This window comes from Penaeus vannamei, chromosome 25, assembly GCF_042767895.1.
Source record: "Penaeus vannamei isolate JL-2024 chromosome 25, ASM4276789v1, whole genome shotgun sequence".
NCBI lineage: Eukaryota > Metazoa > Arthropoda > Malacostraca > Decapoda > Penaeidae > Penaeus > Penaeus vannamei.
This window is the reverse complement of record NC_091573.1, coordinates 25,533,177-25,545,676: the sequence shown is the minus strand read 5'-3', so window position 1 is coordinate 25,545,676 and position 12,500 is coordinate 25,533,177. Positions and strand designations below refer to the sequence as shown.

The window sequence follows — 12,500 nt, the reverse complement described above, 5'->3', positions numbered from 1 at the left end:
GGGCGTCAAGGTGCGAGGCAAAATCCCCTTTCGGGATGAAAACCACCCATAAAGCCGCCCAAAAGTCGCTTCAGCGTAATTCACGAACCGGCAACTCGACTCCGGTGAATCAGCTGTCATTGACAAAACAAGTGAAATCCACACAAACGCTACGACCCCTTGCAACGCCCCTTTGAACGCAGCACCAACCCTCCCCAAACGACCTAGCTCGCTCGTCCAGCCCTGGCCATTCGCAAAAGATTTCCCCAATTTGCAAGACGTGTCCTCCGGTGCCACGGGTCGTGCGCCAGGCAGCGGCGACGGGGGTTTCGGCGTGAGTCATACAGCGCTGCCACGTCTCCTCCTCCTCCCGGTGCTCACGAACCCTTCAGCGTCACGCCTGGGCGGGCCCGGACGTCCTGCCGGCCTCCCTCCCTCCCACCCTCCAGCTCGTGGTGGGCGCGCACCTGACTTCGGCAGCCGCCTAAAAATTCGTCATTTACACGGGATTAAAACGTCCCGCTGTCGGCCCTAATCACCTGACTTCCCAGCGAAACGGAAAACGGGAAAGCGACAGCGAAACGACAAAAAGTGATTAGTGTCCATCCGAGATCTTATCACCTGGACCACCAAGCCGCCGCGACCACGACCTTCTCGAAATACCGCTCACAATACACACAAAAAACAACAACTGTTATCTGGATTCTTTTGTGAAAAAACAGATCGGAATAGAACATTTCTTAAAATAGTCTATTTAAACGGACGACATTATAGGCAGAATTTCAGTTTAATAATACAATTGCCAGTAATTCAAAATCGTGTGTAGGCATGCGCTTGTGTCTGTTAGTGATTTCGATGTATCAGTTGACTGAACATCTACTGAATGCCTGTATCTATTTCTATCTACATCTATCAAACTTTCTACTTATAAATAATAAATTAACAAATACATATATAAATATATATATATATATATATATATATATATATATATATATATATATATGTATATATATATTATATATATATGTGTGTGTGTGTGTGTGTGTGTGTGTGTGTGTGTGTGTGTGTGTGTGTGTGTGTGTGTGTGTGTGTGTGTGTGTGTGTGTGTGTGTGTCTGTGTGCAATGTGTGTGTGTGTGTAATGTGTGTGTGTGTGTAATGTGTGTGTGTGTGTAATGTGTGTGTGTGTGTAATGTGTGTGTGTGTGTAATGTGTGTGTGTGTGTAATGTGTGTGTGTGTGTGTAATGTGTTTGTGTGTGTAGTGTGTGCTCGTATGCGTGTGCGCACACAAGCACAAGCACACGCACAATTGTATATATAATACACGCGCCCGCGTGTATTATATATACAATTGATAAGAGTCTAGTGTAACCAAGAAAGTCACGATTTTATTATTCCTAAGGCTGTTTTTCCTTTTCGTGTGCGCGCGTATGCCTTTGCGCCCTGATAGTCTTATGCCCTGTGAGTCTTTGTCTGTAACTATATATGTCTATCTATGTGCGTGTGCGTCCGTAGTAAAGTGAAAAAATAAGCCCAGCGACCGATAAGCTCTAACAGGCGATCGCCGAGTAACCACACCGCAAAAAAACCTAAGGAGTTGAATACCCTTGTTGCACCCATTCATTTTTCTGCACCGCGGGCTACCCGCCGGCCAATTCATCCTCTCCACGTGACAACCACTGGCAAAAGTAATAAAGATTAAATGTAAACTGCAACTCAATGTAATCTCTTGAACCATATCTCTAGGGGAAAACGGACCTGTATCTATCCAGAAAAAAGTCAGTCTGATAAAGTAAAAATTAAAACCAATGATGGTACCATAACATCAACAAACGTATGCTTGTATATGAAACTAGTAATGAAAAGACGACCACATACCTTTAAAAATTAACAACACGAGACAAATGATACATAATTTTATTACCACTACTACGACTACTATTACTACTACTACTTAATAATAACAATAGTAGTAGTAATAATAATAATAATTATTATTATTATTATTATAAATGAAAATAAAACAACTATAAAAAACAATAATAACAACAATAATAAATGATAACAAAAACTATAGTAACAATAATAATAATAATAATAATAATAGCAATAACAATAATAATAATGATAATAATAATAATAATAATAATAATAATAATAATAATGCTACTAATGATAATGATAACGATAATGATAATGACATAATAATGACGACGGCGACGAAGTTGTTGAAGATATGGCAATGACGATGATAATGGCGACGATAACAACGACAACCATCACAATAAATGCCACCAATAACGAGCACAACAGCAGTCACGACGACCACGGAAACCACAGCGACGACTTACCCTTGTGACGACTCTTCCATACTCAGAGTGACATCTCCCAAGGGCGGTGTGGCTGGTCTGCGGGGCGAGAGAAACAAACGGGCGTTAGGGCATGGCATTGTGTGCAGGATTTGTCATTTCCAGCTGATTGGCGAGCTGGGCAAATATAGGAGGAAAGTAAAGATGGGATTGGGAGGGAAGGGGAAAAGATGATGGACGCGGAGGAGGAGGAGAAGGAACAGGAAGAAAATGGAAAGGAGAAGGGGGAGAAGGAACAGGAAGAAAAAGGGAAGGAGGAGGGGAAGAAGGAACAGAAAGAAAAATGGAAGGAGGCGGAAAAAGAGGAGGAGGAAGAGGAAGGAGATTAAAAAAAAAATTAAGTAGGGAGAAAAGAAAAACGAGAAGAGGGAACGTTGAAAAAAATAAAATAAAAACGCCGTGCCAATTCAACCAAACCAGGTGATCTGGATGAACTCTCTCAACAGCTCTTTCCCTCTCACTAGTTCGGAGTTCGGTCGGCCAAACGTGCCCTAAGCATCGGCTACCTGAACAGCCACGGTCGAAACTCCATGTCAAACGTATTCACGAATTCCGTTTCGAACACCTGCTTAATACCAATACTCAAAATGCCTTTTTTATTGATTTTTTTATTCATTAAAAAAAAAAATGTCCAAAAGCCCGACAAAGATTTGCAATGCGGTCTTTCCCCAACGTCACGCACAAAAAAAGACGTGTTGCTTTGGGATCACGGATTGTATCTATTAATTAAGCCTCGTTAAATGTCTCGTACTGACACCATAATCAGCAGGGATTGCAACCATCACGGCCGTTAAATGTCAGATATTCAATTGCAATATGGTTTGCACCTATCACTTTTTATTACTCGCATCACTGATATTAATTTGCAACAAAGATTTCGTCTAAGACGAACGAAAAGGAGGAAGAGGAGGAGGCAGAGGAGGAGGAGGAGGAGGAGGAGGAGGAGGAGGAGGAGGAGAAGGAGAAGGAGGAGGAGGGGAGAAGGAGGAGGAGGGGAGTAGGAGGAAGAGGAGGGGAGTAGGAGGAGGTGGAGAAGGGAGGAGGAAGAATAGAGGGAGGAGGAGGAAAAGGAGGGGAGTAAGAGGAGGAAGAGGAGGGGAGTAGGAGGAGGAAGAGGAGGGGAGTAGGAGGAGGAAGAGGAAGAGGAAGAGGAGGGGAGTAGGAGGAGGAGGAAGAGGAGGGGAGTAGTAGGAGAAAGAGGAGTAGAGGGAGGAAGAGAAGGAGGAGATGAATAGAAGGAGGAGGAGGAAGAGAGGGAGAAGGGGGAGAGGAATAGAAGGAGGAGGAGGAAGAGAGGGAAAAGGAGAAGGAGGAGGAGAAGAGGAAGAGAGGAGGAGGAGAGGAAGAGGGAGAAGGAAAAGAAGAGGAAGACTTTAAAGGAGGAGTAGTAGTAGAAAGAGAAGGAAAAGAAGGAGGAAGAGGAGGAGGAGGAGAAATAAGAAGAGGAGGAGGAGGAGAAGGAGAAACAGGAGGAGGAGGAGGAGAAGAGGGGGGTAGGAGGAGGAGGAGGAGGAGGAGAGGGTGTAGGAGGGGGAGGAGGAGGAGAGAGGGGGAGAAGGAGGAGAGGGGGGTAGGAGGGGGAGGAAGAGGAGAGAGGAGGAGAGAGGGGTAGGAGGAGGAGGAGGAGGAGGAGGAGGAGGAGGAGGAGGAGGAGGAGGAGGAGGAGGAGGAGGAGGAGACGGGGGTAGAAGAAGGGGGATGTAGCTGTTGATGTAGCTGTTACTAGACGAAATCTACCACATGTTACATTTCATTTCGAACATAAAAAAGTAATGTTTACTTGTCTACAAGCATTACTCAACAGCTGGCAGCCTGCAACCCTCTCCATTGTGCTTGTGCTTTTGTTAAGGAGGCAGGACAGCCACATAATCCACTCCCACCCACGCATACAATTATAAATGTAAATACAAAATACGCTATACAATAGGGCGAAATGTATGCAGCTAATACAAACACAGAACCAAAAATGCACATTTCTTTTTGAATGCTAGGCCAGTGATCTTGGAGAAAAATATGCATGTACGAAAAATTACAACCTTGAACTTTCAACACTTTTGTTCTCTCTATTCTGCAAAAAGAAATACATTGAGATTCTGAGTTACAGTATGTTACACATTAAACAGTAAAAAAACATTAGCATTAACATTAAATGGCATTCTAAACCCCTATTAACCCACAACTTGTACAGACTTTTCATAAGAAAAGCTGCCATTATAGATTATTTGAAAAACCAAGCCATGTAAAAATACAAAGTTGTTATGAACTCTGAACATTAAAATACTTTATAAAGGCACTCCTTACATAGATGAAATTAATGACTTGTTTATGTAAAAGATATGTAGGTGCCTGGCATCTACTTGCTTCCCTAAATAGACATGAGTAACCCAACTTCCATTTCACTAGTTCTTTTTATAACAATAAGGTAGAAAATGTATAAACATAGAAAATCATATTTTCTTAAGTGCAAGTGTTCACAAACCAAGAACTCTGAAGCCCTACCATCACAAAGTATTAATTCCAAATCTCTGGAGTAATGGCTTCCACAAATGTAAGCATGAATTAAATACAATAGTCTACTGCAAAAGCCTCAGAAGGAAAATGAAACCTGTTAGACATAAATCATCAATACTTAAATGGATAAGGATTCTAGTTCTACTTTACAGCAATAAACTTACTCTTATTTCACCGCTTAATACATCCCAGAATAAACCAGAACTGGATCTTTCCTTTTTTTTCTTTTTTTTCAAAATAATTTTAACCCTGTTGGTGATTACTTATGGTCTGCAACATTATATGATGATCACAGCCCAGTGTAGGAAAACACCAGTTTATATCATTACAAGCAAATGTGTATGTTCTGTACAGTGAGTACAGTACTTACTGTACTTGCAAATAGTCATGAAGAATTTGTGTAGTTCTCATGAGTAGCAACAGGTTACCTTCATGATTTAAAAACAAAGTGGTCTTTGGAATAATCCAACTACCATAGGTAAGTTCTAGGGTAGCTTATCCATATACCACAAATATCAATATCGACAATATGCATTCATGAATTTTACCATTCACAAAAGACGTGCAAATATAATCTTCATGAATGGTAAGGGCAAACTGTCATCAATGAAATAATATAGAGCATATTCTTCAGTTTCCATCATTTATGCACACATTAAATCTAGATTGTATAGAAAACAAAAAAACATCTAACCATCCAATCTCATCTGAGGATTTTTCATTTGAAATTTTCGAAGACAGAATTCTAACAATCCATATATGCCTGACAAAAGCAGGAAGCCTGTTGGATACATTCATCTCATTATGCAAATCAGGCTAACAATATAACTGAATAGTCTGAACTGACACAGATGACAACTATTGTGTAGGATATACTAGCAGGAGAGGACTCCCTGAAGATTGTGGAACATCAAATAATTACAAGTAATTATACAAAACACACTTTAATAAAGGAGAATTAGAAAGCATCAGAGATAAAATAACAAAGGACAAAGAAAGAGTAAACTGCACAAAACACAATGACAATGAAATTATAAAAGAACTAAACACTACAGCAGTGGCATAAACTTATTATGAAGCCAGTGTTGAGAAAAGAAAAACATACTTGATTCTAGAGCAAACCCCAAATATTCATAATTCTTTGGTTCTCTAACAAGAGACATCTGATCTTCATTCTTGTATTCACATAACCCATGACATTTAAATCCCACTATTGAATAACAACAATAATAATAATAATAATAATAATAATAATAATAATAATAATAATAATAATAATAATAATAATAATAATAATAATAATAATAATAATAAATAAATAAATTAATTAATAGTTCATCAAAATTCCTTATTCTTCTCACACCTTCATAATGTGGTATTGGGCTAGTATTTCTAAATAAAATATGGAAATTTGAAAAAAATAAAAAATAAAAAAAATAAATAAGTATTAGATGTTGAACAATGAAGCAAAATCTACAATGATTTTCAGAGAAGTTTGTGGTCTAATTTGAGACCCATCTTACTATTGCAGACATTTATCTATTTATCTATAGAGTATTTAATCTTCATAAAAGCATCTCACAAGGCATAAAACAGTGCAATACCTTTTTTCAGTTCATCTACCATATTACTTACTAGACAAACTATTTCTTAAATACTGAAAAGAAAAGGAGAAGTGAGGGTCACAAGGAAGGAGGTAAAGATCAAGGATGAGGATGAGAAAAGAGAAAGAAGGGAGAAGGATTGAAAAGTAATATGTAAATGGGGAAAGAACACACAAAGAACAAGATAAAACAGAATATACAGCCACTATAACAATAACAATTCCAATTAGTTACCTATGTTATGTTCATGTTAGGATGTGATGAATATGATTTGACTGACACTAAATCACTTTTTGCAATTAAATGGTACTGGTTTAAAAATATAGTTTACAAATTAGTAATTTCCTTATGACTTCTCTATATATATTTTCCCTAAATTTCTTCTAAATGGGGGCAGCTTAACCCCTTATCCTTTCATGTACATATACATGAAAAATTGTAAAAAACTATAATAAATTTTATTCATGCTGCCACTTCTCCTATACTTCCCACATCAATGAAAAAACACTGTACTTAATGACCAGGTTATCCTATATCAACCAACTTGGATCCACAACCCAGGGACACTATAAAGCACCCCTCAGGATATACAGGGATGAGGCAAGAGAAAGTAACACAACATATGCTAATACTCATGACTCATACATAAGCTGTGTCTGCAACAAAGAGTATTACGTTTATCAAACAACCAATCACACATTAGGTGAATATCAAGCTTTCATTATATACCTTTGGCCACACTGTGATTCCCTAACAAACATGCTAGACATGTAAACAAGATGTCCAGGCCAAGCCACATTTCTCTCTAGATGAGTGACTGGGGTGAGCTCTATCTTGCCATACATATACATTAGTATTGGATGTTTGCCATGCATCAACTGGATACAGACAGCACTGAAGTCAATATCTTAATCAATTTATATGTTTAATGTGTGTGACATGATGAAGTTTCTTATGTGTTATAGGAGAGCATTGATTTTAATATCTACACATTCCTTGCCTTTCCCAATTTTTTCCAAACCATTTTCCATTTTTTAATTAAATGAACTAACAAAGCCTAACAAACTAACCTCCACCAAAAATTTCAAGCTAAAAAGTTTTGTCTGAATTCTTATTCATTGTTAAATCAACAGCAATATCAACAAAATCAATCTTGCCTGGATCTAGTTGTTGGAGGCTTGTTGATAATTGCCAAAAAGAGACTATTGCTTGACATAGAGATTGGCAGGTCCTCAGCGGTTTCGACTTACGACATTTCATGGATACAACCCTAGAAATCTTGTACCGTATTTACAGTTTGTTTTTCATGTGTTCCTTTAGCCCTAGTTGTTTTAATGTATGTCATACAAGTGTCTTGATATGTTTTAGACTATAACTTTAATACATGTATACATACTGCATCAACATATGAGAGTGATTTCAGTGCTTATGTACAAAAGTACATGTACTGTATTTAGGTGCATTCCAACTTAAATCAAAATTCGGATTACTACGCCATCATAGGAATGGATCTCTATCGCAAGTTGAGGACCCCCTGTAGGCTCACCTTCACTTTGCACATATTATTTGTTATAACTGATAGTACTCTTTTTAATATTCTTCATGACCATTAAAATTCTTTTTCTAATGGTTCTGTTCTATTAAATATCTGTGCAGTATTAGCTCTGCACATCAAAAGCTATGGAATTACATTAGTTCTACCAACAATGAACACTGACAACAAAATATGGTGTCTTCATTTAGTGCCTATCTACAAGACAAAAGCAATTGCAATTTACATGCAACCTTCATACAAGCTACATCTTGCATACTGCATTCACACTCAATTAAATCATATCTCATCCAAAGCCCTATTTCAGATAGGACTTTATGCCATCCACAACAGACGCTAGTACTCCCACAAATCTTTAAATGCTAGATTCAAACAAATTAATTTTTGCCATCTGTCATGGATATCAAAATGCTATATATATCATACAAGAAAGGGCACTGTGACCACTAACATTAAACCCATACCAACCCACTGGATGCACGTGCCATGCTATCAACACCTAGCCCAAAATCCAGCCAATAAGCTTACTTGAATAGTGACTCTCCTGGGTGTATGGCTTGTAGCCCACACAAATATTCATGTACAGCATCAAGACTCCATGCCTACCCTTTGCAATGTTATTTCTTTTCCTGAATATGTATTTTCTTCTCTTTCCATTTTCCAGGGACAGGTGACGTGAAGATCCGTCATAGGAAAATATGGCTGTGGGCCCGGGCGATGCTAACTTGCCATCATGAGAATTTCAACTGAAGGCCAGGGTGATGGGAAAGACTCAACACAAGTGCGTAAGGCTGTTGGAGAGTGATTAGACTCATTTGGGTTTTAGGAGGGGGGTTTTCCATTATTTCTATTTATAAATGTGTGAGGAATCTACTGACTGGAAAATCACTGGCTTAGGATCCCATTCCATCACCAGCCACACAGGTTGTACTAAAGAAAATTGTATAAAAGAAAATACAACTGCTGGAGAGGAGAACTGATGGGGATCTCTGTCCCCCAACATCACCCAAGAAACATTATCCTTATTTCAGTATACACAACGAGATAGATCTGAAAGTTTGAAGCACCAAGTAGACTTAGGCTGTAAGCAGGACTTTCTGGGACCTATTTGTTTATTTGTAGTATAACCATTCATGTTGGCAGATTACTTCTTGTACCAACGACTGCAGCATTTAGTTCTCTACAAGAATACCATCTTCAATTTGCCCTAGCTTTGTGCTTCCATAACAAAGATTAACCAATGCTACTTACTGTTATTATTATTGTACTGAGTTAAGAACTACCAAGAGAGAGATGGAGTTTGCGCTAGGAAAACAGTCTATTACCATCTAGATATAGCAAATCAAATGACAAATATTAACAATGGAACATGGCAAAAAACTAAAAACAGTTGTGCAGAAAAAGAGAAATAACATCCCAAAAGAAAGGTATAGTCTTGTCACTGTACATGAGTGTTCAATTGTATTCAGTCTACAATCCACACAACTATAAGAGTGGCCACTCAAGTCAGCTTAATGCCAGTATTTTGGCCCATGTGATGGCAGTGAAGCATCCAGATCCATTGGGTTAAAAACATCTAAAGCTGGCCAAAGCTTCCTCTATACTTCTCTCTCCATGAACAATAATAAACAAAAATTAAAATATTGAAAAGGCAGCTATAAATAGTGTTTTACAATATCTAGTCTGTTCTGGATGCTAATGGTAATCTGAAAGCAAAATGATGAGCTGTTCAAAGGGCACACTAAATAATTAATACATCTGAAATTGACTTCAAACAAAGTTCATTTAAAATCCCTGATTCCCAAGACCTCTTTCATCCTTCCACACACCCAACTCCCATTAAAGACCGTGTCACACTAGCACTTTTCCGTCAATTTTTTGACAATTTTATTTAACATAAATACAAACGTTCTCGAATATAGCTCTTGATCTGACTATGCTTGGCTTAAAAAGTTGACGGAAAGTTTTTCAGATGGAAACGATCATTATCGTCTGACTGGAGAATCGACAATTCGCTCAAAATAAACAAAATTTCAGAAAATTGTCAAAACATTGACGGAAAAAGTGCTAGTGTGACAGCACCTTGATTCACTCAACCCAGGTAAAAAAAAGTTTGGTAAATAGACATGATTGCAGGGTTGTTAACGGGCATCAGCAGTTTCCCATTTGCACCCGGCTCATTCGGTAGTTTGCAAGTGACATTTGGCATCTAAAAGCTTTTATTTTGCTATAATTTTTAATAATATTATAAATCTGAAGGATTACCTTCAGCTAGCTAACAAGCACTCATATGATCTCGAGTAGCTTTATTGATAATCATTATCTCAGTGGATATAAATCATTATAGTGTTTGTTAATACAAATAATCTATAACTGGCTATACAGAAATAAAGAAAAAACTAATGTAGTATTCAGAAAGAACAAACCAGACTTTTCCACACAAAAACATAATCAGCATGAAGTGCACAATCCTACAATAGATTATCAAAGGCCATGGGTCTAAACATCAAGACAGTTTTCTCAGATATATACAGTTAAACATTAAAGTCCTTCTAACTATAACCATCCCTTCCCTCCCTGTTTCCCTCCTGGCTCCAGAAACATAACTTTTTCTGTATTAATTTGTTAAGAATCAGATGTACTATGCATCATTAAAGCTAGCCCCCACTGCCTCCCACTTCCCTTTGGACCTCTTTAACCAAGTCAAGAGAACACTCATTTCCTTATGATTTTATCTGTTTTTTCCAACGACTATTTAATTCACAGTGGCTTTCAAACTTTTTCCTGTAATAACATTGGCTGTGTCCTTTTTACTTTCACTTGATCCCTGTAATGAATTTTGATAGAAGGCCTGCAGCAGTGTGGTGTCAGGCAATTACATAGTATCAAACAATCGCTAGTCTCTGTGACTCTAGTATCATAGTAAAAGACACCATCTACTTCATACATATTCTACAAAGAGCTTAAACTGGTTCCAATTTGATGATAAACAGCTAACATGGATTACAAATTCCATCTTCCAAAATCATATGTATGGTTGGTTACACTTTCCCAGAGAGCCACCAGGCAGGGAGGCTGCTCCCATAAGTATAAGGCCTGTAGTGGATGTGTGCATATCTTCTAAGCAGGAAGTGCAATCTTTTGGAGTACAGTGAAGTTCATGTAGCATTAGCTGAGGTAAGGTAACGACTAAGAACATACGATTATTTGGCTACATTACACTTGGGTGTGTTAAAGCTTAGCATAAGTTTGGTTACATGCAGGACTATGGACTGTATAGTGATCATCTGGCTCACTTCGAATGAAAATCATTCTGGCTAAGCTTTAATACCTGGAGGGCATAGGAGAAGTGTGCCTAATGGAAACAGAACTGCCAAAATTCGACCTAAAACCCCGAAGAAACTCCAGAGGTGAAAAAATCCGAGGCAGTCACACCCTACTACACACGCCGCCCCTTGCGTTTCCCATTCACAGTCTTGGCTCCCAAACCCACGTTAGAAAGACCCAAAATAATGTCATACCTTCGACAAATCATTCCTCATATTAATAGAATCGTTATAACTCCTCCATAACATCCGATTTGCTGTTAAAATGCCTCCAAAAACCGACGTCATCAGCTGCCTGCGAGGTAATCTCTCTTTTGCAGGCTGGAATTCAAGATTTATTCCCTCCTTTGACCCTAACCAGGAACCTCCATCTCTTTCTCGGTTCCTAATCCAGCTAAAACCCCGCTAAAGAGATAAATAAACCCCGAACTCTCTCCCATAAGAGTGCAAATCTGTCATACTTTCCCAGCTCGAAACACTGTAAATAAATGCCATTTTGACACAGCTTTTTCTCCGTTCCTTCCTCTCCCTTCGTCCCTCTCTATCTCCCTCCTCCACCGCGTTATCAAAGATAACTTACCTTTTTTATCTCCAAAACGCCAGCACCGTCTGCTTTTAAAAGATCAAGAGAGAATTTAGGGAGTGTCAAATAAGTGTTGTTGGGCGAACCCTTCCTTCGCATTCACTATCATTCACTGACACCGTCTCAAGGTCCGGGTTGCTTTGTGGAGAAATATTACGGCAAATCTTTTAAATTCAATCATTAACCCATATCTTTAATCATTCTTGTTGTACTATAGTATTTATACTCTGTTGGATACAGTTATTTAAGCTGTGAGATAATTCTAATAACTATCAGGAATATTGTATCTCCGTACTGCAATGCGACCCCAAAGGAATTTCTCATCGCAAAAATGGCGAATGACGTCAAGAGCGGGTTATTTAAAGAGAATATTGAACTGTCACAGATAGGAATCCTTATATATATTGCCTAATATTCATCTATGATATCAGATGAATGGAAAGTGAAGGATACACACAGTGATAGATAAAACTGAATATATTTGTATGTGATTATTGAGTATATATGAACAAATATATTCGTAAGCCATATTTATATTCCAGGAACTCGACATATTTCTCCATACGTAAGAAA

General features: G+C 38.3%; 1 protein-coding gene across 19 annotated transcripts in view; it reads right to left on the bottom strand.

The window, feature by feature from the left end:
• Klc (kinesin light chain) overlaps window positions 1–12,068 on the bottom strand; it is a 181,350-nt gene extending 169,282 nt beyond the window's left edge. For 6 of the 19 annotated variants that reach the window (XR_011399596.1, XR_011399598.1, XM_070139330.1 and 3 more), the window contains exons 1-2: window positions 11,925–12,067; window positions 2,334–2,390 (exon numbers count right to left, since the gene is read on the bottom strand). Coding sequence is in view for 9 of the 19 variants with exons in the window: in XM_070139330.1 (XP_069995431.1) it covers window positions 2,334–2,390; window positions 11,925–12,026 (159 nt within the window). In the remaining 10 variants the exon portion in view is untranslated. Of the gene's footprint in view, window positions 153–2,320; window positions 2,391–11,924 lie in introns of those variants that run through there. The other 13 variants (XR_011399595.1, XR_011399597.1, XM_070139314.1 and 10 more) reach the window with 5 other exon arrangements.
• Window positions 12,069–12,500: the final 432 nt, after the last annotated feature.